Below are 25,002 nucleotides of genomic sequence, written 5' to 3' on the forward strand. Positions count from 1 at the left end.
CACATTTACAAATTGATCCAAAAGCATCAAGGAGTTAAGATTTGAAAGAAAATGGCCGATTGCTCAGTTTTTTTTTTCACTTATTAGAACAAATCAGAATTGTCACAGGTAATCACATCTGTACAGGAGTAAGCTCATAAGATCATTCACAGTTAAGTTCTGATAACTGTTCCTTTTGTTAAAGCTTCATTACTAATTCACAATCAGAGGAGAGTCATGTCCAAAGGAGTTTTTTACCTGATCAGCAACCTTTCCATTTGCTACTATATCTGAGGTTTGGTGTTTTTTACCTAATATATGTTCTGTGATTACATAACTTGCTGATGTGTATTTTTCTAATAACACAGTAAATCCAGCACATTTAGTCTGACTTTGTTCCAGATGAGTAGTGTACACCTAAGACTTCGTACGTATATAAAACAGTTTTATTTCATTTGTCACACAAGGTTTTTTATTCATACTTTATGCATACTTAATACATTAAACTCATAGCTAAACAGACATAGTTAAAACACTTCATGATCAGGTTGATTGATGTAAAAAAGGATCCAGTCTGTCCGTCCCTCGGTATTCATTATTATTCATTATATTCCACGAAACATACTCCACGTCATTATCTGACACCGCACTTCATTCAGTCTCATAGCTGCAGTTCATCTGCCCAGTGGCTCTGTGGAAAGTCAAAGGACAAGTTAGAAAAATAAAACCTAGATTCACTTGGAATTAGATGAACTAGTTGGAAAAATGTGTATCACAAATAAAGTGACCAAAATGATCACAGATATCTGTATTGGGGTATTGTTGAAATATGCTTAAAAAGTACTGATACACAAAATGAAGTAATTTTACCAAATCAAATTGTCAATTTAAAAAAGATATATACTATCAAGATAAATAATAATATAGCACACACATATGCAACAATTAAACTGAAGGACAGCTGTGGCTCACTCAAGAAGCTTTTTATTTTACAATTCCGTTGATGCAGGTTTAATTGATCATTCCGGGATCAGGGGATAGAGCGGGTCGTCCTCTAACCAGAAAGTCGGGAGTTCGATCCCAGTCTTCCCCACTCTGCATTCATGCTTTGGGAAAGATACTGGACCCCAAACTCCCAGTCAGCTGTACTGTTTTCATCGAGTAGGTGCTGCCTATAAATGCACTATTTGAATGTGTGTGTAAATGGCAAATAGAAATAAAGACCATTTTACCATATCAGAAAAACACAACCCTAGTGAACAAAGTCATGTGTATGTAAGAACAATATGACCACATGTACACAAACCCCATGTCAGCTGTTGATGACAATAACTAATAACACAAAACGAGCTGAGTGGAGCCGGAGTGGATGAGGAAAGGTTGACACCTCGCTACGTTAAGTGCAGAAGTCGACCCCAAATGTCTGAGAGTCAGGAATATTAGTTTGTTAAACCCACGCAATTTGATGATAGTGGATGCTAGCTGTTGTTCACTATAGCCAACAACAGCTGGTATTGGTTACAATACCAATTAAATCAGCACTGTAATAACAGCACGTTGTAATTAAATATTGTAACAGTACAACTTGCTTTCAGGAATTTACGGTTTACTGTCTCAACCCAACTTGTAATACATTGTTTCTTCTGTCAATTCAAAAAATAACTGTTATAGACAGTACAGATGAAAACTGTAGGAATAAGATAAACCTCCTGACTGGAAAGAAAGAGAGACTAACAGGTTCATCTTTTCTACATACACACACACAGGTCATGTCACTTACTTGGGAAGCAGATGCTGTGATCTCCTCCAGGTCGCTGAAGCAGCCGTGTTTATGACGGATGAGGCTCCCCCACAGCACCGAGCGACGACAAGCTGGACATTCTCCCTCCACGGGCAGGAGGTGCGATGGTTCACGCTTCAGGAAATGTTTGGCGAGGCAGATCCCATGACTGCTCATTCCACAGGACGGGTGGAAGCAGCTAAGCTTTTCTGATACCTGAGAAAAATGAGAGGCAAAGATGTACGGTCAAGATTTGATTGTACTGGTATTTTGTAAAATTATAGCTGCAGACTAAGTATTATAGCAGAGTGGGAAGGGGACAAGCTCTATATTTTAATTCTGGGACTTTAAGAGCTGCTGACTTTCATGTATCTTTACATTATTAATTTGAAACTTCCGTCGCTCTAAGTATGAACATCTGACACTAACATTATATGACAGAAGATGAGGGAATGTATGGGGAATGACAAGCCGGAATATAATTTAAAAACATCCCGCATTTTGAGGCAATCCCTCATCAAAGACAGGGAGAGGGAGAGGGAGAGAGAGAGACGCTCCTTTCTCGCCTCCGCACACCTGACCAAGCCGCTGTGAATGTCAAGGTGAAAACGGAGAGTGACTAAAAGATAATTTTTTATGTGTAACTGTCAGTCTGTAACTTTACAACCTTCTGATACTGCTTTTAAGCAATCATTAGCAAGTAATATGCAACATTTTGCATGTTATATTTAGAGTTTATGGTTAGAATACAGTACAGCCCAACAAATACAGGTCAAAAGAGCCAGTAACCCGCCAGAGAAAATTGTTGAACCTTAAACTTGATACAGATTCCTTAGATCTGTTTAAGTAACTCTGACCAGGACACATACCGAGCAGAACATTTTACAGTGTAAAAGTCCACTTGACTTTTTCTACATTACCTCAAACTTGTGCTGGCTTTTCCGTTCTAATATTTTTTCATCTAATCTTCCCACATAGCTAACAGCTATAAGCAGGTTCATCATCCTGGCCAACTTATCCATTATATACCTTACATTTACAGATAGGGGTATTTTCGAAAATCTAAAGGGTGACTACCTTGACTGAGCCTTTACAGAGAAAACACCTGGACACGTCTTCCTCCTCTGCCACAGGCTGCTGTTGCTGCTGCTGAGGCTTCTTGGCTCTCACGCTGCCAAAAGCGATTGGGATGTGCAGGGGCGGCTGCAGACTGGGCTCAAAGTCCATCCTGTACTCCTGCTTGAGCCAGCGGGCCGTCAGCGGCAGCCTGTTCCACGGCGGCACCCGCAGCATGTTGGAGAGGACGCGCCAGTGAAACTGCAGACTCGACTCTTTTCTGGAGCTCCGGGAGACATGGGAGAGTCGCCTGGAGGAGTGGGGGTGTTGCCACGCCCACTCAAACTGATGCAGATGAAGCATGGTGATGGTTTGAGTTTTTTTCATACATGGATCAACACATACAATCTAAGTCATAACATCCAGCCTTAAATCCAAAAGGGCCAACATAGCCTGACATCTTCAGGTGAACTGGACAACAGGAAACCCTGTAAAGCCTCTGACGCCTGTTTGAAATGAAGACTGCAGAATAACCAATTGAGAGATTAGATGCACTCCTTCCTAAATTACTATTTCCAGCTGCTTTTGTGCCACAGGTCAGAACTTGGCACTAATATCACTGTATGTTTGTGCGTGTTTTCACCACATCGGAATCACCATGTAGATCTGTTCTTCTATTCGGAATTTACTGTGATGTTTAAGTGGGTAGAAACAAAGGAGACTGAAAACTCTAGACTGCAGATAACCTGCTGAGAGATTTAAGCTTATATAATTCAGATTTAACAAATAACTGCAATGATACTGTCAGTAAACAAAAAAATCCACTTCAATTTGTAATCTTTACCACAAACAATTCTGATGAATAATTGACATTTTTTCATGTTAAGAAAGGGACAACACAACGGTTCCAAATATGAATAAACACAACAATAACTGTCTGCCCCATGTCCTCATAGAGACTCAGGAACATTCATAAATGCTTGTATTACTTCACACCTTGACTACTCAAACAGCCCTTTCTCTTGACTTAAACGATTGCAGTCTGTGCAAAAATTCGTCAACTCTGCTTTTAACTATAAGTAAGAGACAAGATCACATCACACGTTTTCAGGGCCATCAAGGATCTGGTATTAATTATTTCAGGAAGTAAGGTTGTCTTTTAAATTAGCTCTTAAATGTAATTTTATGGTATGGCATATTTCTCAATTGGAGTGCCAGGCTAATTTTTTTCTTTTATCTCTGTTATCATCATTGCCAGTACAAATGTGCTTCCTTCTTCTTCTTCCAACAGAGTTGTTGTTGTTGTTATTATAGAACCGATACTTACCCTCAGGGCAGCGATGTCAGAGGGGAAGCCGTGTATGATGAGGACCATCTCCCTGAAATAAAGGGACACAGAGAACAGTAGTGGTTGAGTGGTTCCATAGTGTCCGGGATGTGGTTGCGATCAGCGGGGGGAAGCAGCTCTCACCATGGTCCCCTGCCACTGGTCCTCTTCGCTCCACCTTTGTGCCGCCCGGCGTTGTGCTGTCCGATCCGCCGCTCCGGGTTCACAGTGAAGCCGATGTAGATGCGACCTTTGAATTTAGGATTCGTGCAGTAAAGCATGTAGACCCCGAAGAAGCTTTCTACCTCCACCACCATTGTACAAGGCGATATGAGTGTAACTGTTGTTATTAAATTGCCACTTGGGAGTTGGCTTAATTAGCATGGCAAGAACAGCCATAAACAAAAATATGACCTGTAAAATCATTATAAGATACTACCCGGTTTAACTGTGGAAATACTGTCATTCTCCTCGCTATTCTTTTTAGCCTTTATGCTCGAGGACAGACACTAAAGCGTTAAATATTTCCACTAAGAAACGGCCATGATAGAACTCCTGCCTGCATGTAAACAGTGTCCACTGGAGTAGCCCCTAACGCTGCCTGCTTTAATATATTTTTAAATGAGTGAATATATCTCTTCCCGAGGCTCAATAATACCTCACATCTTATCTTAAGACTGATTAATACTAGTACATCAAATTGAATACACGTGAACGCGTATATTATTTGTTTTACCCGAATCTTGGGTAATTTTGTTCGTTATTCTGTAAAGACCCCTAATATTATGATTCGCTACTTTAAAATAGACAGCCCGCCCCTGATTGGACAGAGTTTTCCCTGCGGCAAAGCAATTGGACATTTCTTCAGTCGGTCATGATGTCAGTGACAAACGCCCACCTCTTCATGCACGCTGACTGAAATCAGGAGATCTTCCAATATAAAAAAAACTGGTAAAAACGAATTCACATTGAAACTTGAGTTCACATCTGTGCTGTAGTAGCGTTTAAAAAGAATATGTACAAATCTGAAACGTGAAGAATACTGTAGCACTTCCGGTGTCAGTCTGTTTACCTCTGTAGACTAAAATCTAAGAGTTGTCGGCATCTGAAGGCACAATCTGATGAACTGTTAACGTCACGGTATTTCTTCTCGCAGACATGGCTGTAACAACTGATCACATCCGGGACAAACTAACCAAGGAGCTCGCTGCAGTGCACGTGGTACGTTTCTCACTATTATTTGTGTTGCATGTTTGTATTTGTGTTGTAAGTGACCAGAGTCCACATTGCGTAAGGGTAAATGTGCAGTGTAACGTAGATGTGTTGTTAATATTTCGTACCTGGAGCCACTGGACTCAAAGTTAATTCACCATTCTACATGGTCCCTCCTGCTTCTGCCTCACGTGCCGCGAGGCCTGTCTGTAACTGTGACGGCCACCACTTCCGGTGTCATTTCAAGATGCTACAGCCAGCTGCCAGGGAGATGCAGCTGCTGAGCACCTCAGATGTACTGATCGTGGCTGTTGATCCATTCTCACCGGACAGTTTCCCCAGCTGACAAACAACCACTGGCTGTATCATCTCCCAAAGCTCACGCGCTGGCAGATGTTCCTGTTTCTATTGCTGCAGAAACCAAACAGTAGTGACTTTACAGATACACCAGGGACAAAACATGCTTCTGTTGTAAAAAAAATTGGTCAGAACATAACAAGAAAAAACAACAAATAAACGAGTAGTGTGACGAACATAACTTGATGTGCCACATATGAAAACAAACTTCATCATGATCATTGTAAGCAATGATCGGGATTTTGTGCAATTCCTATGATGGAAGTATTACGGGAGATCTGCAGTAATAATAATAATAAAGATTATAGAAACATAGTTATTTTATCCATCTGTCCTTAATACCTATTATAATTTGTCGGTCACTGGGCAGTTGGAGCTGCACTCCCTGCGAAAGGCAGGGTTAACCTTGGACAGGTCTTAGTTTAATAATGATGGTATTAATGAGGGATGGTAAATAAAACAACATCAATAGTTATTGCAATATCTTTTTAATAGCTATATAAAACTTTATATCAAATTTGGTCATATTCAGCCCATAAAGAAGGAGTTTAAAACTTCTGACCTTCACTAAGGAGCAAAGATCAGTCTTTAAACTTAGAGGAAATGATAATTTAACATTTATCCTGATAATTATAACTTTGAACTGATATGAAATTTTACTCTTGATATTATTTTGGACATAAAGCCCACCTCTACTTATAGTAATGATGATAATAATAGTACTAATAACACTGATAATATCACTAACACTATTACTAGTATTAATGGGTAAATGGCCCCATCACCTCCTAACCTCCCCCACCATCCATTCAAACATGGCAGAACATTGGCAGTTCCGGGTTGTTACAGTGTAATGAAAGTTCCTGTTCATGTGAAAACAATGTCCGACTGAGCTAACTGTTAATCTGTGATCTGTTAACATTTACCAGGATGTGGAGGATACATCACCGAACAGATGTGCAGCCAGCTTCAAAGCCCTGGTGGTGTCATCCCAGTTCGAGGGAAAACCACTGTTACAGAGACACAGGTATTACTCTCATTCGAAGGGAGGGTTGAGGGGCTATCAGGTTTGAATAATGTTCTTATAAGCTGACAGAGAATAGATTTGTGTCACTGTAGCTTATTGTAATATACATATTATTGTGACTGTATAACAGCTGTACTACATGACATAATATCTGGGCAGGGTTGTTCCAGGAGCCCTGCACATCATCATGAATAGTCACAGTGACCATGAGATCATGATGCCAAAGTGATGCTTATTGCTCTGCATCACAACATTACCTAAGATTGTACACCCGGCTCTGCGCGGATATACTGTATGTGCACTTTCTGTTAAAATCCAAATATCACAGGGAGTAACAAGTTCAGTTTGACCAAAATAGGGCCCCTGTTCCATCAAGGCAGATCAAGGGCTGGTTCGGAGCTGGTTCATCAAAGCTAGTTCTTTGTGTTCAACAGCCAGAGAACTGTCTCTCTGCCCAAAAAACTGGGTTGACTCTGGCATCAACACTTGGTTGGTCTGGAAGAGAAAACTGCTTACGTCAGGGTCTGGGGGTGGGATTAGCATGACCAATAAGACCAACCAAATCATTGTGACTGCCATTTAAAAAAAAAAAAAACTGTTTCTGTTGTACATAGTCTGCAAAAAAGAATGAAAATAAATCAATAGTAAGTGTTGCTGGGAAATCAGAGACATTTGAGCTTAAGTGATGTATGCAGTGATGTCCTGACATGGCTCTATGGTTGCTCCAAACACTGGAAAAGCTAAATAGTTCTTAAAAGCCACCAATTGAACCAACTCTGAACCAGCCCAGCATTAGCACCAGGTTTACCTTGATCGAAATGTGGTAAACGTGTGGCATCAGGGAAATATGAAAATACTTAACATGTTCAGCCATGGTTGGGGTGTATCTACAAAGGGAAGATGTGAAAAATGTAACATGCGACTATTATATGAGATCGAGGAAACCTGAGAGGCCATAAATGAATCATTTGCTTGTTAACAACTATTATTACTACTAATAACTATGTTTATGTCATATGATGTAATTGAACATCACTCATATTCTCGATTAGGAAAAAGTATAAGTCAACATTTTTTGGTGTTTTAAACAAAATCTCATCCTGGGGTCATTTTCATGTAATGTGACCACACTGATTGCAGGGGGCGTTATATGATGACAACATAAAGTCTACAGAATGAAATAGTTTTAAACATCAGATCATGCCTTCATGAATCATATGAAATTGGTTAGGGTCAATATTGGTGTCAGTACTGATTGGACATGTGCCTTTCTGTTGATGATTGAAATTAATTAAGTTAGGAATCATCCATGATGCAGCTTGTGTGGGAACAATAAATTATTCATATCATTTCCTTTCTTTCCATCTCATGTACCTCCTGTGGTGCCATTACTGTATCATGGGTAAATATCATATTGGAATAAAGCTGTGTGGAACGTAACAAAAGTAACACTACTATGGAGCTACTACACATGTGTTTTACAACATGCAAGAAACACGCAGCTGAACATGAATGAACTCCAGTTGTGTGCGTCATGTGTTGACAGGATGGTGAATACATGCCTAGCGGAGGAGCTAAAAGAGATCCACGCTTTTGAACAGAAGACCCTCACACCAGAACAGTGGGAGAAACAGAAGTCCCAATGACACACACACACACACACACACACCATCACCCTCACATCAGTTTATGATGTCCACTATAAACAGGCCTTATATACTCTTACATGAAGAAAAGACAGATGAGTACACTCTTTCATCTTCTGTGAATCTGGAATGTGGATTTCAATCAATTGGAAAGTTCTGCAATAAAAGACTTTGATGTGACATATTGTCTGTTTCTTAAAATGTCTTCTATTATATAAAACATTTTTGGCACCGCAGCTGTTTTCTGCATCTATTACCTTTCTATCTATGGTAAATGGCCTGTATTTATATATCCCTCTTCTAGACTTGATGACCAGTGCTTTACAGTGCAGTTTTTGCCATTCACACAGACATCTGTAGTGACCCCTTTGCCAGTCAAACGAAGCCACCACGGTTGATGATTAATTGTTCTGACATGTGTAAAAATTGTAAGAAAGGGTCCAGTTTCCAAACACGAGAGCAGAACCATTTTTTTCTCGTGATAAATGTATTTTCCAAAAACATTTACAAACAAATCAAACTTTTTCTTTTGCATCCATTCCCACACGGTCAAAAACTGTTTGCTCCTTACTTTCAGCCAATACCGGTCTCATATAACCCCACTGATTTTATACACGTCTTGCCTGACTGACAGCGGCACTACTCCTCCAACTGGTGGGAAGAAAAACAAAACAATAATAAAATTGCTCTTACAGCATTTATGTGCAGCATTTTCTTTATGAAAACATGCGTTTTCAGCATGCGGAATCGGGAAGACTATGATCGAACCGCCGACCCGGTAAGAGGATTACCGCTCCCTGAGCCACAGCATCCCATCTATCTATCTATCTATCTATCTATCTATCTTGCAAATATATACTTGAGTTATCACTGTCAGTCTCTAGGGGGCACTAGCAGAGTTTAAACCTAACGGCTTTTACTAAATTAACAACCTGGGGCAGTTTCTGACATCATGCAAACAGGTCAACAATATGCAAAAAACAGGCCATGTATAAATACGATGAATCCATTTATAGTACAAATCATGACTGTGGAGCACAGCGTGTACCCTGTTGCGTGTATCCTTACACAAAGCTCAAAGATCACCATGAGGCAGTGAGACAATTTTATAATATCATGAATGTCTGGATATCAACATTATATTTACATTAAAGTATGCATTCTACAATTTCTAAAATACTAAATCAGATTGTGTGTGTAATAAAGTAGTTAAAATACCGAATTTATAATTGATATTAGAACGTACGTATCTATTGTGGATACCTTGTCAATGGCATTTCCAATGAATTTTCAAATTTTGCCTGAATTTGTCCATTTTTATCTCCTTCTTGTGCTTCTATAAAATATAGTTTTGTTGATAAGAAGCCTAATCCAAATTTTAAACCAGCCATCCTAAAGTAGTTTCTTTCATTTAACTTTGATTGAAGACAGGAATATCTTTCGGCCATTAGGTAAAAACATATATATATTCCAATATAAACATCAATCAACAAAAAACAAAACTTTTATTTTCTCTGTGATTTAAGTCACAAATTTACATAAAATGTTATCCGATTTAGGGATCACATCATTTTACTTTGCACGGTTGGATCTACAGGAGGTTTGGGTTCTCACACTCGTCAGTTATCTGAGCCTGCTGAGTTTAGGGCCTGGTCAGTCTCAGCCAAATGAACAAGGGTAGAGGAGTGGGGGATTGGTTATGGTAGTATCCATCCTTAATGAGAACATCCTGCCCCAAACTGTGTTTACCCATCAGCTCAGTGTGTGTGTGTGTGTGTGTGTGTGTGTGTGTGTGTGTGTGTGTGTGTGTGTGTGTGTGAGAGAGAGAGAGAGAGAGAGTCAATAATTCCTCCTCATGTTTTCATCCTACACTTGACACATCATTAGGCGTGCAACTGAGCATGAGCGTGTATTAAGTGTGTTTACCGTCTGACTCTTATTTCGGGAACTAAACCATTAATTCCAGCTGAACTGAAGTGAAGTGAATAGAAGTGGAAACCACTCAGTGGGGTTTTGGATTGTGAACAGTGTGTTGTCACTATTGTTTAATTAATACGCCAACTGGCAGGAGGTCCTAGGTCAGACCAAGATTATAAGTCTCATCTGGCCTGAGGAGCTGGGAAACATTGCTGGGCCGTCTGGACTTCTTTCCTTAACCTGGTGTCACTACCACCCAACCCAAGATGAGGCAGCAGAAAATGGAATTTCAGATTAATAACACTGACCATTCGTTTGATATGGAACTCTTTACTCAGAGGCCATTTCTTCCCTAACCCTTTCCAGAGCCTTCAACCACATATCAGTATTTATCAGTTAATGGAGTTTATGGTATCCCTAAAATGGAACGTGGCTCATAGTTGAAAACCTTTTGAACCTAAGTTGCACATATATACGATCAGGTTTCAACATATCATTTACATCCCCGGATTTGCAGCGAGAAATGATATGAGGTGGCTGAATGCTGATGTTCTTTTACCCGCCAGTGAGCAGGTGACAGGGCCAGAGTGAGAACACTGAGTGTGTGAGGATTACTTCCACCACTTCCACTCCCATGGCCTGCTAATGGAAGAGCAGACATGGGGGAAGACTGTGTGTGTGTGTGTGTGTGTGTGTGTGTGTGTGTGTGTGTGTGTGTGTGTGTGTGTGTGTTGGGGATTAAAGCAGAAACACAACTGAGTCATGAACAGACATTATACCCCAAGATTCTCTTTTCTGAGTAGCTTCGATTCTTACAGGGTCTTGGATCTTTCATTTTTCCACACATAGGTTATAATCAATATGTATAATCAGTAGCATTTGATGCTGCTTCAACTTTTTCAGCAACATGGTAGCTGCGTATTTACGCTTATTTTAAGTAATGAAGATTAGAGATATATCAAGATCACTAGTGCACCCCTGAAAAGTGCTGCTGCTCATATCATCACTATAATCTGGTGCTGGAACATAATTGAGTACAGTTCAAGTATAGTTTAAGGGCTATATAGGCTATATAGTTTAAGTTCAAGTATAGTTTAAGGGCTCTTGTACTTCACTTGTGTGATTCCGTTTTATGCTGTTTTATTTTATTTTTCTTCACTACAACTCAAAGGGGATTATTGCTCTTGTACTCCACTAGTATGTGTATTTGATTACTGTAGTTATTGGTAGTTTTTCAAATGAATGTATTTTCAAGCAGCATAATCCTATTATAAAACAGAGCGCATTGTTTCCAAGCAGCCTTGCAGCTGTGGCGCATTTCACATTATGGATGTGTAGGAGCAGTTCTGTCACTACATCCCTCATCTCAATTTCATGTTTTAAGCAAAAGAGACCAAAACAGACAGTATTTCACACAAAAAAATATGTATGACATATTCATTCTTTTCTCCTCTCTTTTTAATCAATACATGCTTTTACTTTATTTGCACGTTTTATTCTGTTATTTGTATTATATCGCTGCAAACTTTTGATACCTTTGGTTTTATCAGTGGTGGAGGAAGAACTCAAACATCATTTTAATCTCCAAGTCCTAGATGTTTTAATGTTGCTTTTTATTCAGACTGATCCCGTCTTCTATTCTGGACCAAAATAGTGAATTAAGACTCAAAAGCCATTGAAACAGGGTTGGAAATTAATCCATAAAATGTAAATAAAAAACTAAGGATAATTTCCATTCTCTGTATATCGTCAAATAATTTATCATAGAGTGTATTAAATTTCTGGTCAACCTCAGTGATATGTTTCAGTTGCATGTGTATGTACAGTGGAATAATCAAGCTCTGAAGACACACTGAGGGTCAGACTGAAAGGAATCATTCGTCAATCCAAAGGAGCAGAAATGGATCCCCTGCTGGAGGAGGTAATAAATCCAAACAGGCCTTGTGTGGGATCTGAGGTGTTAAATCAGTCCGCTTGATCCCTCTGCGGGAGCTGGTTATTCCAGTCTCCCACACACCTACCTCACATAGGAAGTGGAGCGAAAAGCCAGAGAGGGGTTGGATCAGCAAGCGTGAATACATCAATAAGGTTCCATTAGTCCGAGCAGCAGCTGATCCCTGCAGAAGCGGGTCCTGGCAGGGACACTCTCATGCTATATCTCTGCGTCCACACAGGAACCTTCGCCAGATGATCCTGGTTGTTAGCTTATCACTGGGGGGAACTCATGTTGGTGGAGGCTTCCCACTGGACACAGCTATCCTATTCAGCTCGCTCACCGAAGTGGATTTGGTCTTTAGGACCCCACTCATATTTCCCTATTTTCAATCAAATTTTATTAGTATAACCTATATTCACAAATCACAATTTGTCTCACAGGGCTTAACAAGATGCGCTGTAAAGAACAGTATTTACAACTTCGATGTTTTTCACAGAGATTCAAACCATCAACCCTCACTGGCTCAGCTGCTTGACACAACTCAATCAGTATTGAGAATTCATTACTGTGAAAACATGAGCCTGTTTCTGCTGTTTCCCTGGTCACGACGACGGAAAAAACTATGGAGTTATAATACATGTCCATCATTTCCAAAATATTTGTGAGTTTGTTATCATGGAGTTTTGCTTAATTGGGACTAAAAGGCACTGACTAGGCCCAATATATTTAAGCTGCACCAAATTTTACACACACGCATAGATATCAGTTCTTTAAATATGAATGATTCCCTGTGAAATTGGTGAAAATGTCAAAAAATGCAACTTTAAAGTAAGTTTTTAAAGGAATATATGATAATATGATATTATGATATTATGTTATTCATAACATAAACCTCATGTTGATTTGTGTGTTTTTTTTAAACTTATTTATATCAAAACAAATTGCACAAATCACTTTGATGTCTGTTTATTGTACGACAGTGAAATCAAGATAAAGTGCTACATGTCATCTGTTAATGTTAATAACTAAGCTTAGCCGACAACCTCAGCATCCTCCCACACATGTACATGAACCTAGTGTGTGTCCAGCAGGCCTCAGGGTGGCTGCTTTCATTTACACCAAGTGAATACAGATGGAAATCTAAGGATTCCATACTTGTAAAGAAAGTGTCTCTCTGCCATATCCTCCCAGTGTTTATTGAGTCATCAGTGACTCTTGCTACCAATGTCCAACATGGCGTGCAACTCTCCAGGCTCGTATCCCAGCAGGCCTTGCAGGTTGCAGACGAAGCGGTAGACGTAGCGTTTACCCGCCGTCTTGCGTATGATGTGTTTGTCGTAGTAGTAGCGCAGACCGCGACTCAGCTTCTCATAGTTCATTTTGGGTTTGTTCTTCCTCCGGCCCCAGAGCAGCGCCACCTGGAGACAGAGCAACACCTTCATATCAACATCCTGTTAACAGCACGCTGTGTGGGATCCTTCTGTTGCTCATTGGGCCGAATTTGGCCAAGCCAGGAAACATAAAAAAGACTGAAATTCGAATTCAAATAAAATGTTGACGTTGAAATTAAATCTAATGAAACCCAAAATATCATAAGGCACCACTACACTATCCAGTGAGCATAATTATGAATGTTGTGATCCTGAAAAAAAAAATTACAGTATGTACATTTGTTTGGACGGATGCATATAATGATCACTATATTTATGTAATAATAATGGTGGATCCTTTATCGCTTTGGCATCAGATAATGGTGGTGGACCACGACCGAGGTGGCAGCTGATGAAGGATCCTAATTGGCGGTAGTGGACAATTACTGTGGACAATAGTGGCATCCGATCTTGATGGTGGATTATGATCTTGCTGGCTGCTTACCATAGACTATGATTGCAGCAGGAATGCTTGACATATAGTATTTCTCCGCAGATACTTGACCTTCAAGTATCTGACCTTCAGTTATCCTTCAACATGTTTACCCTCATCAGTGCTGCTAAAACCTTTATCCTGATGATATTTTCCTACACTTGACATCTATTGCACATCTTTCCGTCCTGGGAGAAGGATCCCTCACATGTGGCTCTCTCTGAGGTTTCTACGTATTTTTTTGTAGTTTTTCCTTACTCTTGTTGAGGGTTAAGGACAGAGGATGTCGCACCATGTTAAAGCCCTAGGATACAAATTGTGATTTTTGAATATGGGCTATACAAATACAATTTGATTGATTGATTGAATGACTATATCCCTGGTTTATATACCATTTACCAATTAGATTCCTGGGGAGTACAGTATACCCTGGAGTTGGTTTTGAAACAGAAAACGTTCACCCAGCGACTAATTAATTAATTCACAATTCACTTATTAATTTTAGATAAACATAAATATTCTTTGTTTGGAGATGCTGGAAGGTCTGCTAACTTTGAAAGTTTTTTGCAAACTGTCCTGCTGAGCACAAATATGGCGACGCCTGCGAGCTAGTTCTGGCAGACAACTCGAGCTGCGCTGCGCCAATCATATTACATACATCATGTGACATACATCATGTGACGTACCTCAATCTCCACAACCATCTATAATACACACCCACCTTATCAGGTGGTCTATTTAACTAGAGAGACATTTCCCATCAACCCCTCTTGCTCGCACTGCTGCTGCAGTATTGTTACCTGTTGCTTCAAACCCTCCACCACCCCAGCATCCACCTGTAGGCTCCAACGGGGGGGTTACAAGTATTTGCTCATTACTCCCATCATTCCTGTGTAATCATATGGGGGAGTGATTAAGTTGGAGCCTAGACGCCAAACACTAAATCTGTTGTAATAAATATATTACATGATCGAACGTGAGTTGTCTGACTGAACTAAATAAATCCCACATTTACCTGAGCCTGATATTGACCTCATTAAACCATGAGAACAACAGAAAGCAAATGTAACTACTGTATTCCCACAAGTCTTGAAGTGAACACACAGGCATCGTGCAGCTACCTCATCAGGGTCCGTCAGCTTGAACTCCCACCCGTCTCCTGTCCAGCTGATACATGACAGACAGCTCCGGTCTGTCAGAAGCTCAAGGAGGAATTGCCACAGCTGAATGGGGCCACTTCCTGTTCAAACACAATGGTAAAGAATCAGCATCAGCAAGTGCTGGACAAATCTCTAACTGTCTCTCAATCTATACAAGATAACAAACACTTTGATCTATTAAATGGTCTGTATCTAGCTATCTATATAGATGATACCCATCAGTATTCACCAGTGTAACCAGCGAGGACGGCTGCTGGTATCACAGCCCTGCCAAGGTCTGTTTTGTTGCCAACATAGTCCTTGAAGCTCCTGTGTGTCTGTGGTAAAGTGAAGACATCTTCAGACATGGAATCTCCAACGACCGGGTCCATATCCTGGAGTTGAGTGGTCCACGACAGAGCTTCCGCAATGTCAGAATCGTCACTATGACCGATTTCCACCTCGGAGTCTGTCTCTACAAATACAGGAGAGAACAGTACTAAAGCAGTTTGTAAGACGAGCAGGTGGAAATGGAAAACAGCTTGTGGCAACTGTGGTGGTTGGGTACAAACTACTCATACAATTACACACATTTTGAACATCAGAGTTTGTTTAGTGTGATCAGCTACATGGTTCTGGAGCTGGAGGGGGTCGTCCACTAACCAGAAGGTCGGTGGTTAAAAATCCAAAGTGTCCAATTCCCCCCTGATGGCTGTGCTGACAGTGTATAGTATGAAGGTTTCTGTAGTTATGTGGAGCTTTTCCAGTTCCTTCCATAGATGCACAGAAGCGCTGTCTCACTCACAAACCGCCGGAACAGCCAGCAGGGGCAATTTGGGGTCCAACGAAACTACAGCATATGGAAAGGGGAGACTGGGATTGAATCACCAACCTTCTAGTTAGTGGTCAGCCAGCTCCATAGCCTGAGCCAAAGATGCGCCAAATATGAATGGCGAGTCTTGGAAAAAGGTTGGAGTGAATAGTGGTCGATAAGGCTTTAAACACGCCAAATAAATATAGTCAATTAAAGTTAATATCGGTATTATCACATCATGAACACATCTCAATTGTGAAAACATATCAAAATAAACAATTAAGCCTCTAGTCATAACAATGATGGTGTTGTTGTTGTTGTTGTTGTTGTTGTATTCATCTAAAGAAAATAGATCATCTTGTGAACTGCAACACCCATCAACATGTTGACGTTCTGACCCATGAGTACTCAGTAGGTATACTCGATTATTACATCAGTGCTCAGTACTCATGGGTTGAACCTCATCCATGTTGAAACTCTGCTTGTATTTTGACTTCAATGACACACCTGTAGATGTTGAGCCTGGCAGATAGACAAACAGGCAGACAGACAGTAACACAAACACAGACAGTCAGACACACACATAGAGACACACAAACACAGAGACAGATGATAAAGGACTCACAACCTCCTCTGTGATCATTCCCACAGAAGGTGTCTCTATAGGACCACACTTGACCCCCTTACCTCCATTTCCTCCTGGGTCCTGATGCAGAGCAGGGGAGGCCATGTTCCTGCTGGGATCCAGTGATTTGTACAGGTGATGGTCTTGATGTTGTGCAGCCACAGAGTCCAGAGTGTGGAGCTCTGTCCTCTCAGAGGCATCATACTGAATATGGTAACAGTGTGAGTCTGAAAGCTCCTGAACATCATCTGAGAGACAACAATGACAAGATCGTCAACTTTATTACTATTATTTATTTATTATTTTATCATTACTCTTATTACAGTGATTAACAATATAGTGATTAACTTTAATAGCGGTAATAACACATGATTGTTACCTTTGTTGAATCGAAGCTGGTAGTAAGATGGTATTGTGCAGATGGGTGAGAAAGAACTGAAGTCATATTCATTCTCTGCAGAATAATTTCAGATAAAAGCATGTTAACAATTGCATTGTATTATTATTATTATGTCCTTATTTATACACAATTACATAAAAAATAAGGACTTACTTAATAATAATAATAATAATAATATGTACCTATGTTCACATATGTATGTACATATACACTATATGTTCACATACAGACTAAACAGTAGGAAAAGGAAACAATAAGCAATCATCATCTCTTCATGAATTATATAAATTATAAATCTATATCACACAAGTCACATATATCACCATGCGCATAAGATATACAGTGCCTTGCATAAGTATTAACCCCCCCTTGGACTTTTTCCCATTATGTACTGTTACTAACTGGAATTCAAATAGACTTAAATAAACTTTTTCCCGTTTGATCAACAAAATATGCATAGTACTTTGGAGGTGCAAAATAAATTTTATTGTGACACAAACAATAATGACAACAAAAAAGTTGACATCTGTTGGGTGCATAAGTATTCACCCCCCTGTGTCAATACTTGGTAGAACCCCCTTTCGCTGCAATTACAGCTGCAAGTCTTTTGGGGTATGTCTCTACCAGCTTTGCACATCTAGAGATGGAAAGGTTTGTCCATTCTTCTTGGCAAAAAAGATGAAGCTCAGTCAGATTGGATGGAGACCGTCTGTGAACCGCAATCTTCAAGTCTTGCCATAGATTCTCTATTGGATTGAGGTCTGGGCTTTGACTGGGCCATTTTAAGACATTAACATTCTTTAATCCAAACCATTCCTTTGTAGCTCTGGCTGTATGTTTAGGGTCATTGTCCTGCTGGAAGATGAACCTCCGCCCCAGTCTCAAGTCTTTTGCAGACTGCATCAGATTTTCTTCAAGGATTTCCCTGTATTTGGCTCCATCCATCTTTCCCTCTATTCTGACCAGTTTCCCTGTACCTGCTGAAGAGAAGCATCCCCACAGCATGATGCTACCACCACCATGTTTCACTGTTGGGATGGTGTGCTCAGGGTGATGGGCAGTGTTGGGTCTTCGCCACACATAGCGTTTTGCATTGAGGCCAAAAAGTTCAATTTTGGTCTCATCTGACCAGAGCACCTTCTTCCACATGTTTGCTGTGTCTCCCACATGGCTTCTGGCAAACTCCAAACGGGATTTTTTATGGATCCCTTTCAACAATGGCTTTCTTCTTGCCACTCTTCCATAAAGGCCAGATTTGTGGAGTAGACGACTAATAGTTGTCCTGTGGACAGATTCTCCCACCTCAGCTGTGGATCTCTGCAACTCCTCCAGAGTAACCATGGGCCTCCTGGTTGCTTCTCTGATTAATTTTCTCCTTGTCCGACTCTTCAGTTTGGGTGGACGGCCTCCTCTTGGTAGGTTTGCGGTTGTGCCATATTCTTTCCATTTTCTTATGATGGATTTTATGGTGCTCAGAGAGATGTTCAAAGCTCTGGATATTTTTTTATAACCTAACCCTGCTTCATATTTCTCCACAACTTTATCCCTGACCTGTTTGGTGAGCTCCTTGGTCTTCATGATGCTGTTTGTTCAGTAATGATCTCCAACAAACTCTGAGTCCATCACAGAACAGGTGTATTTATACTGAGATTAAATTGCAGACAGGTGGACCCTATTTACTAATTATGTGACTTGCAAATGTGACTTGTGAATGCAATTGGTCGCACCAGATCTTTGTTAGGGGTTTCACAGTAAAGGGGGTGAATACATATGCACTCAACACTTTTCAGATTTTTATTTGTAAATAATTGTGAAATCCATGTAATATTTCCCCCCACTTCCAAATGATGCACTATTTTGTGTTGGTCCATTACATAAACTCACGATGAAATAAATTTTAATCTGTGGTTATACCATGACAAAATGTAGAAAAGTCCAAAGGGGGTGAATACTTATGCAAGGCACTGTACTGGACTCCTTGGACATGTACATCTGTCTAGTCATGTTTTAGTAAATTAATTAATCTCTTACTGTCTCACTGAGCCCTGACTGCATCCTGAAATATATGTTTATCTAAATTAATCTACTCCCCTTGATAATCATACAATCATATGAATATAATCAGATTCCACATGGCTCTCGCTGAGGAGGGGGAGTCACAGCAATTTCTAATTTAAGATCATCAATGACTCCCAAACAGAACTATTAAACCTCTTCTCAAAAATACCACCATGAACCCAAAAGGTTTTAGCCAAATACAGACGGATATCTAACCCCCCCTTTCTTTATGAAATCCTTGAGAAGGTTGTTGCTACCTGTGCAGCTGTGTGATTTTCTTGAGAACTCATCACAGCACAGAGACAGCTTTGGCTAAAGTCACAAATTACCTTCTCAAAGCTTCAGATAAAGGGGTATCTGCAGCTTGTACAAGTACCAACAAGAACCAGGAAAAGAGACCACATTTCTCCTGTACGAGCTTAACTACACTGGCTTCCTGTTAAATCTAGAATAGAATTAAAACTTCTCCTCCTCACCTAAAAGGCCCTAAATAATATGGCACCATCAAACCTTAAAGAGCTCATAGAACCATATCACCCCAGCAGAGCACTGCGCTCCCAGAATTCCATTGCTGCTCCCTTCATCTCTGTCAGACTTTTTCCCTTATGTATAAATACATGTTTACACCTCTCCATTAATGCTTCAGAGTATATTATGATGTAGTTAGTAATGTTATATTTGAAAAGAATATCAATACAGGCTAAATATACATAAAAAACACTTTAATACAGATCTACAGGCCTATCAATACCAGATGTAAAACTCAAAGAATAAGTATAATATTACTTACTATAACTAACCCAAACCCACTATTTAACTTAATTTGACTTCTGCTATTTTAATGAACAAATAAATTGCCAGGCAAGTCATCTTGAAACATCAGATTTTGGTTGAACATTGGATTTACCTCTCCTCATGGTCTCCAGATGTTCCCACAGGATCTCCCCTGCGGTGCAGTCGGACGTTAAGCTCTGGAAATCATCTCGGTCCAGACCACACAGCTCACTGCCCTGCAGGCCTCGCAGGTCCGAGCCCAGGCAGTGGAGTCCGAACTCAGCCTGGCACCAGTCCAGCCAGTGGTTCACCTCCCACTCAGACCACAGGGAAGGATCTAAACATATGTACAAATGTATCAATCTACAGCTCTGAACGTATTGAATCTCCATCAGATCAACTCCTCTGTACCCTGTGGAAAGTGACGGGTGATTCTCTCCTGGGTGAATCCAGCAAAACTGGCCTTCACTGCCTGGCTGAGGACCTCCTTGCTGGTCGGGGTGAGAGGAGGGACGTCCAGGGTGTCCAGCTCTTGGACAGAAATAAAATATCAACACTTTCATATGAGGACTCTTTTCCTTTTTTTTTTTTACATAAACTAATCAGTGTATGTTTACAGTATTAAAAATATTTTTATTACAACATTTAAATACTTCCACAAACGCTTATAATCTTTACTAGCAGTACATAAACAAAGAATACATTTGTTACAAGATGATTAAAACACTGGATTGCCGTTGTTAACAGATTTATCAATTGGTCAACAGCTAAATCATGTGAAGCATGTCTAATGTATTTCTACTGAACAGATAATGAATGCTGAGTAAAACATAATAATAAAATAACAAATTTTGTATATTATATTATATTATATCATATTATTACAACAAATTATATAATTTTAATATCAATTACGAGTTATTATGAACTATATAACACAGTATTCTAGCACTGCACCCATTAAGTCTTTATAAGCAGCAGCATCCACTTGCCCACAGGAGTTACCGTTATAGACAAATACATTATAAACACTCATGTCTGCTTTTAATTTGTCAGAAACCAGTTGTTCCAGGCTTACTAACTGTTAATGAATGCAAAATGGCTCATTTAAAAAAGAAAGGGTTGCCACACAAGGTTCACAGTTTACCCTAATTAAAGGTTTGATTCAGACATTTTGAAAAGCTCCAGTCACTCTCACTGTCTCTATAACTTGGTTATAATTGATACTCATTATAAAACATTTGAAAATAGCCTTACAGCTATTATTAAAATCCTTTGAAGGGATTATACACTGACAATTTGTATACTTACTACATAAAAAGTGAAGTTTGACAATAACATCTACTAAACCTTTTGTCAGCCTTTTGAGCAATTTGAATCAACAAATAAAAGATATTTTGAAATAAATATCAACAAACAGCTGATTTAAGTCACTGACACTTAAACGCAGAGCAGATGAAGTATCGTCTTACCATAAGTAATGCAATCCATCCCAGTGTGTGAGGAATTGGGGGTATCAGGTCGAGGAAACAGAGACTGGGGACCGAGGGGGAACCGGGACTTTAATACAATGGATAGGAGGGGACAGGTGGTGACAGACAGCTGTCAATCATGAGGATTGTGGGCGGTGCAAAGCGACCAGGTTTGAGGGTAAGAAAATCGGGTATTGATTCAAATATTTCAGCATTTAATACTACATTATATTTTTGAATAGTTTAGAGAAAATGAATGTTGAGCATTTTAACCAGTGACTATATGACTCTGAGTTTAACATTAGGCCTTTGAGATCCAGATGTATTATTGTTAAAATATTTCCGAGTTTAAATTAGATTTTTTAGTTTTGACTACATATTCCTCGCATCAAACATAGTTTGACATTTCATTTGTCTCTTTTCGTGTAAGGCTACATTTCTGACAGGACACAATTTGTGCCCCTCCAACCCACGCTTACCTCAGGATGGACCTGGAAGAGGTTGGAGAAATTTCCCGTACCACAGAAAACAGTGTTGGACAGGCTGACAGTGCACATGCATCAAAGCCACATTGGAAAAGATCTTTAATTTGTGGCTGAAAGCTAAAAGCAATCGGTGGAATTCTATTATTTTAAAAGGGATATTACAACATTTAACATAGTTATTGTTAGTTTACACAGTTTACCCACCATGACAAGTTTGACTCTGTCATATAAACATGGATGACACATCTCCACTTAAAGTTTCTTTATGGTAATCAAGTCATTTTAGCTTTTTCCATGTAATCCCACTAACATTGAATTGTATGGCCTTTACTTCAGTCAGCCACCAGGGAGCAGTCAAGACTCTTTGCTTCAACATTACCACTGATATAAAGTCATCCGTGAAAACAGTTTTCAATGTGTGGGTGTTAGAGGATCTGTAAACAGGTTACTTTGGTTTGAGTTTGAAAACCACACATTTATAACTGAAACCCTGAAATATAAACTGAGGGAGTAAAGTTTAAAAGGAGGTGGAAGTTATCAGGTGCAACGAAAAATGCTTTAAAGTTGCAGTATGGGAAACGTAGGTCACAGATTTTTCCAAATTTAAATGTCTTTAAATACACATTAACATGCATGCCACATATTGAGAGGCTGATTTGACACTCTGCCTGACAACCTCAATCCGTCCAAGGTTAGATGATTTGTGTGCTACCCATCAGGGTCCGACATTTCACTAATGTAGGAGTATGTTTGCCATCCACAGATGGCTTGAGGATTCACTGTCTCTGCTACATGTATGTTTAAAATAAAAACATGAATCTGTGAATGATTTTACAGTTTTTCTCCATTGGTTTGGCTCATTTCACGAAACAGAAATGACATTCTCAAAACAACACGTGCAAACCTCCAAACCACTGGGCACTTGTTCACAACAGATTGGAATATCTCATTCCTTTAATCAAATTGCAATTGTATTAGCACATCCTTTCAATGACAAGTACAATTTCCAACAGCTTGCACAAATTTCAAATGATTTAGCACACCTTTGCAAACGGTTAGGTACAATTGCCTTCAGTTAGCCCAATTACCAATTGAATATATATTGCTGGTCTAAGCTGAATGTCGCTTCTCAGTCAAGTGGTTGTTCTCCTGCAGAACATGTTAGCATAATTTCATTATTTATATCATCACCTGCACTATAGTTCACTCCACTGTCAAAATCGTAAAGGCACATAATACCATGAAAAACATCATGGTATATACTGTAATAAGGATATCTTTGATCATCGACTTAATTTTCAGGTGCAACTAGTACTTTAGTAATCAAGGTTGAGTTTCACACATCTGATCACCAGTCACACAGTAAGTTTACAGTTTTTCTCCATTGCTTTGGCTCATTTCACGAAACAGAAATGACATTCTCAGAGCTCTAAGTGCAATTGGCAAAATAGCCCATATGGTTCAGCACAACTACATAGATCACCTTCAAAAGGTCATATCTCACTATGCCAAATTTTAGTTTTGATGTGCTTATTATTTAACAGTATATTGAGCTGTACACATTTTCTGTTACTGTAAGCACGATGTATGGCAATTACTGTAACAATTTCCATGGCAGTATGAGTTCAATAAAGTATTTTATGTGAAACCTTGAATTAATCTTTTTTCTGTTTGATACACATAATATTCTGGAAAGAAAACATCTACTGTAACCCTTCAGTGTCAAAGGACTGAGCCAAGATTGAAATGTGCCCATGAGGGATATTTCTATGGTCCACTGCCATACTGACAAAACATCTAAACATTTTGACCTGTAGTGTTTAAACAATGCCAAAGGGACTTTTCATTTTGGGGGCACTGACTATTTGTATGAGAAACGTATTTAGTTTTGACTGATGAGTTTTCTGTTTTGGGAGAGATATGACCTTTTGCAGGTGTGCTATGGAGTTTTGCTGAACCATCTATGTTATTTTGGCAAATGTATTTAAAGCTTTGAGAATGTCCTTTTTTTTCTGAGAGATGAGCCACAGCAATCAAGAAGGAACTTTTCATTTTGAGGGCACTGACTATTTATGTGAGAAAATGATTTGGTTTTTAAACTTGAGTTAACTGTTTTGGGTGTGATATGACCTTTTGAAGGTGATCTATGTAGTTGTGCTGAACCATATGGGCTATTTTGCCAATTGCACTTAGAGCTCTGAGAATGTCATTTCTGTTTTGTGAAATGAGCCAAAGCCATGGAGAAAAACTGTAATGAGTCATGAGTTAAAACCGGATTCTGTTGGTCTGTAAATGACCACACAGTCCTTTGTAAAAAACTCGAAGGTTGTCCAACTTACATCCATTTACATCCATTAGAAACAAACGACTCAACCAGGCCCAGCCAACCACACCGCTCTAGTAAGGCACGGGCTACTGGTCTCCAGACCAGGTCCCCAGGACCAGTCAGGAGTCTTTGGACGAGCTGGAGCCTGAAAGCTACCTCCTCTGTAGGTAGAAAGAGGACACTCTGTGGGACACAGTGCAGACGGTCCTTGAAGAAGTCCTCCATCACAGCAAGTATCCTGGCCAGCAGACGTGCTGGGGGGGTCCACACATGCCAGTCGATGCCACAGCAAGGAGGGAACCAGGTTGTTGAAGAGGTTGAAACAGAGCAGCTCTCTTCTCATCTCCTCTGGCACCATTTATATTTAAAGAGCCCAGTTTTTTTTCTTTTCTTTTTTAGACCAAACGTAAAAGGATCACACAGAGGAAAACAGACAGGGTTTAAACATCAAGTAGCCATTTTGGGGCTCGGACTCTAGACATTCGTTTTTTTCAGGCGGAAAACTTCCTGATCTGTGAAGGTCGGTTCTTCAACCTTCACCATGAAAAATCTCCCTGAGTGGAGGAAAAGTTTTAAATCTGGGAAGAAGTCCTCTACTCTAACCAGTCTTGTGCCCTTAGTGTTGTGTAAAAAAGTCCGGATTCTGGTGAAGGGGTAAAAGACATCTTCATCCACCTGCAGGTATTTCTGTGTTTTTGTTAAACTGTCCTCTGACTGAGAGGAAGAACACGGTGGGTTTATCTTTGATACTTTTTTTGCTTGTTCACTATTTGTTTTGTTTTCTGGGCTTTTTCTTTTGGCTGACAGTT

General features: G+C 39.8%; 3 protein-coding genes across 4 annotated transcripts; 1 reads left to right on the forward strand and 2 right to left on the reverse strand.

The window, feature by feature from the left end:
* Window positions 1-407: 407 nt before the first annotated feature.
* slx1b (SLX1 homolog B, structure-specific endonuclease subunit) lies at window positions 408-5,544 on the reverse strand. The gene is made up of 5 exons (XM_053416069.1): window positions 4,287-5,544; window positions 4,143-4,194; window positions 2,837-3,160; window positions 1,760-1,975; window positions 408-670 (listed from the first exon to the last, which is right to left on the reverse strand). Exons 1-5 carry the CDS (start codon window positions 4,457-4,459, stop codon window positions 641-643), a joined length of 795 nt encoding a protein of 264 aa, XP_053272044.1. The 5' UTR covers window positions 4,460-5,544; the 3' UTR covers window positions 408-640.
* zgc:112271 (uncharacterized protein LOC553698 homolog) lies at window positions 3,054-8,564 on the forward strand. 2 transcript variants are annotated; one of them, XM_053416075.1, is made up of 4 exons: window positions 3,054-3,179; window positions 5,299-5,363; window positions 6,641-6,738; window positions 8,285-8,564. In XM_053416075.1, the coding sequence occupies exons 1-4, from the start codon at window positions 3,113-3,115 to the stop codon at window positions 8,382-8,384; spliced, it is 330 nt and encodes a 109-aa protein (XP_053272050.1). In that variant the 5' UTR covers window positions 3,054-3,112; the 3' UTR covers window positions 8,385-8,564. The 2 variants fall into 2 exon arrangements, with proteins under 2 accessions (XP_053272050.1, XP_053272052.1); XM_053416077.1 differs by lacking the exon at window positions 3,054-3,179 and adding an exon at window positions 4,994-5,093.
* Window positions 8,565-13,442: 4,878 nt separating this feature from the next.
* On the reverse strand, window positions 13,443-24,551 carry LOC128430029 (protein C-ets-1). Its single transcript, XM_053415954.1, has 11 exons — window positions 24,256-24,551; window positions 21,862-21,925; window positions 21,383-21,446; window positions 20,322-20,441; window positions 20,044-20,247; window positions 17,058-17,132; window positions 16,741-16,926; window positions 16,501-16,575; window positions 15,490-15,714; window positions 15,222-15,340; window positions 13,443-13,655 (listed from the first exon to the last, which is right to left on the reverse strand). Exons 1-11 carry the CDS (start codon window positions 24,549-24,551, stop codon window positions 13,443-13,445), a joined length of 1,641 nt encoding a protein of 546 aa, XP_053271929.1.
* Window positions 24,552-25,002: the final 451 nt, after the last annotated feature.

Source organism: Pleuronectes platessa, chromosome 23 (genome assembly GCF_947347685.1).
Source record: "Pleuronectes platessa chromosome 23, fPlePla1.1, whole genome shotgun sequence".
Classification (NCBI taxonomy): domain Eukaryota; kingdom Metazoa; phylum Chordata; class Actinopteri; order Pleuronectiformes; family Pleuronectidae; genus Pleuronectes; species Pleuronectes platessa.